This window comes from Lactuca saligna, chromosome 6 (assembly GCF_052625555.1).
Source record: "Lactuca saligna cultivar CGN05327 chromosome 6, ASM5262555v1, whole genome shotgun sequence".
Taxonomy (NCBI): Eukaryota; Viridiplantae; Streptophyta; class Magnoliopsida; order Asterales; family Asteraceae; genus Lactuca; species Lactuca saligna.
The window spans coordinates 65,393,725-65,396,805 of record NC_136422.1 but is presented as its reverse complement, the minus strand read 5'-3'; the positions used below and the strand labels follow the sequence as shown (position 1 = coordinate 65,396,805).

Here is a 3,081-nt window from a genome sequence, read left to right as displayed (position 1 = left end):
ATAGAGAGAGAGAGAGAGAGAGAGAAAGAGAGAGAGGGAGAGAGAGAAAGAAGAAGGATGTATGCGTCCATTTAGGGATGAGCATCAGAACCGACCCGAGAACCGAACTTGGTGGAAAATAGGAACCAAACTGGACCGCCAGCTCTACCGGTTTCGGTTCCTACCAGTTCTTGTCAGGTCTTCAATGTTGGAACCGGTCCTCGAGAGATAACAACATATTTTGAGAAATATTTCGGTTACGGTTTCGGTTTTTGCCGGTTCTACCGGTTCCAAAAATCCACAAGAATACCTTCTTGGTCCCGGTCCGATCGGTTCTATCCGGTTTCGGTTTTGGTACCGGTTCCAGTTTTGGTACCTGTTATGGCCGGTTCCCTGGTCCAAATGCTCATACATACGTCCATTTGTATATTATTTAATAAGATAAAAAAAACAAATTACTTAATGGCGCAATAGTCAATTTAGGTCAAATTTATAACAAAGTAAAACTATTGGGACCACAACCGTAATAACACCCATGTCCAAGGAACATAAGGTTAATTTTTTTTGGAAGTATGCAACTTTTGGACACAGACCATTTCTTTAGTTTCTTCTATAAAACTAAAATTGGATTTTGGATAGGGAATGTCTAAAGAGTAAGGAGTCGAACTGTAAATTATAAAGATCGAGGACTAGAATTTAAACATAGCTATTACTTGAGAGACTATTTTGTAATCATCACCTCATTCTCTTGCGGGCAGCTTTCTCTACCATGGCTTCCATGTATACACCGCCACCAAAACCCTAACAACGCCGCCGCCGGCTCTACTAAGGCGTTAAACCACCGCCGGCTACTATTGAGGCCGATAAAAATCGCCACACTCTCGTGTGGACATCTTATCACTCTACAATGGATCCTACATCCACACACAACCACAAAAACCCTAGCACATCCGACGCCTCCCTGAAATCTGCTCCGGAGGACGAATACCTCGCGTGTTCTACTTATCTATCTCGTCAACAAATTCTGCGACGACGATCGCACCACCTGAAGCAACTGACGAAATGTTACCGTGACCAATATTGGGGACTTATGGAGGAACTTAGAGTTAAGCACAGGGAATACGTGTGGAAATTCGGTAGGAATCCGTTCCAAGAGGAGCCTAATCAAGACGACAAAGATAATGTCAAAGAGGAGGAACTCAAAGACGCAATTGACGACGGAATTGTCGAATCCGGCGATGGAGACGGCAAAAGCAATGGCTTCATCTGTACTTCCAGTGGATGTACTCTGAAGGCCATGATTTTGACCAAATTTTGTCGTCTCCATATTCTATCAGACCCGAAGCAACAACTCTACAAACCTTGCGAGTATGTCTCTAAAAGGTACGTTTCCTTCTCTTTTTCAATGCCCATCAGGCTTCAATCTTATGGAGTTTGAGTAGATTGAGGAATTAGTGTTCTTAATTCTAATTTCGTTACCAATTTCTTTGTATTTTAGCGGACAAGATGCAAATGGGATATGTGGGAAGCCTGCACTACGCTCAATGGTGCCTTCTCTATGCAGTGGTCACTTCCAGCTTGCTCAAGAACATGTTATTCGTGCCTTGAGGAAGGCAGGGCTTGACATTACTTCTACAACGAATATTGCTCCAAAATTACATGTTGTTGTGGCTGAATATGTTCGAGAGATTCAGGAAAGAAGGAGGATTGCTTCAAGGGTGAATAGGAAAAAGATCATGCCTAAGGTTGAAACTGAGAGCTGACTGCAGGTAGGTAATCAATCAATTATCATACACAGGTTTTGCAGTGTTTTGGACTTTGGTAGTGTACAGAAGTTTAAAGCATAGTTGTAAATCAGATCTTATTGGTGGGTAAATGTTGAATGAAAAAATGATTTGGCAATCGGTAGATGAAAGTTGCAAATTTGATGAAAAAGTGTCAGGTTTTAACTCTACTCTCTTTGCACATATTATAATTGGTTGAGTATGTTTTATTGATTGTGTGGTTATTATCTACTGATAACCTATGGAATCAAGTGTCGAATTAGTGATGATGAATGACCAAGTTTTAGGTATTTTTTGGTATGGTAGAATTAATGTAATGATTCGTTCTATTAGATTGATAGAAAAGTTGTTTGTTTGTGTGAGATGTAATGGGATGGAGGTGAAAACACTATCTCAAGGAAGAGGAAAGGATCACCTCTACGATGATGGGATTGGTGTTGTGAATTGTGAGCCTATTGGAGAATATAATTGGAAGTTTTAAGTGTAATTTTGTTTCTTTTTTTACTTAAAAACTGTCTATTTCTTCCTAATGATATAATTGTCTGTCTTTTTAAAAAAAGAGTTTCAAATTTTCATTTTCATTAAAACCCAATTTAATTTGCTTTTGGTCTTAAATGGTGCGTACACTTATTTCTATGCATTATGGACCACCGAAGTCTTTTTTTTTTTTTTTTTTTGTTAAATAAGGTAATTTGGAAAATGCGACTTGGTGAGCCGGTAAGAGGTAAGTTTCATATTTCGCTTTGTATATGTGGGAGCACGGTGCCCATAAAGGTGCCAGAAAAATTTTATATGTTAAAAAATATTTTAGAGTACTACTAATCATGGTTGGAGAACTCGCTATTCGTACTTGTTCGGCGGACTGGCCGACTACTGCATAACAAGTATTCGAGAGTGCTTAGGAGTATTTGGGAAGTACTCGGATTCGGTAATTTATAGAGAAATATTTTTAGAGAAATTATATATGTCAAAATCATAAGTTAAAATCATAAATTAATTGAAATATATAACATAACAAAATTAGATATATGTGAATATACAAAACTTGAAAATTACAATGGTCTCACTTCGTGAATAAATATTGAAAATTTAATATATATATATATATATATATATATATATATATATATATATATATATATATATATATATGTGTGTGTGTGTGTGTGTTAAATAATAAATCATAAAGTATATTATACATAGTAATCATTGAGTTTGCTGAGTTTTACAATATTGTTCGTTTCAGTAAGGGGCCGATCGGAGAGTACTCGAATTCTGTAACTAACCTCGGTAAGGGGATGAGTAGGGAGTACTCAGC

At 37.6% G+C, this 3,081-nt stretch overlaps 1 protein-coding gene across 1 annotated transcript; it reads left to right on the top strand.

Moving 5' to 3' along the window:
* The first annotated feature begins 697 nt into the window (after positions 1–697).
* LOC145003499 (uncharacterized) lies at positions 698–1,933 on the top strand. The gene is made up of 2 exons (XM_078962629.1): positions 698–1,362; positions 1,478–1,933. Exons 1-2 carry the CDS (start codon positions 887–889, stop codon positions 1,740–1,742), a joined length of 741 nt encoding a protein of 246 aa, XP_078818755.1. The 5' UTR covers positions 698–886; the 3' UTR covers positions 1,743–1,933.
* The last annotated feature ends 1,148 nt before the right edge of the window (positions 1,934–3,081 follow it).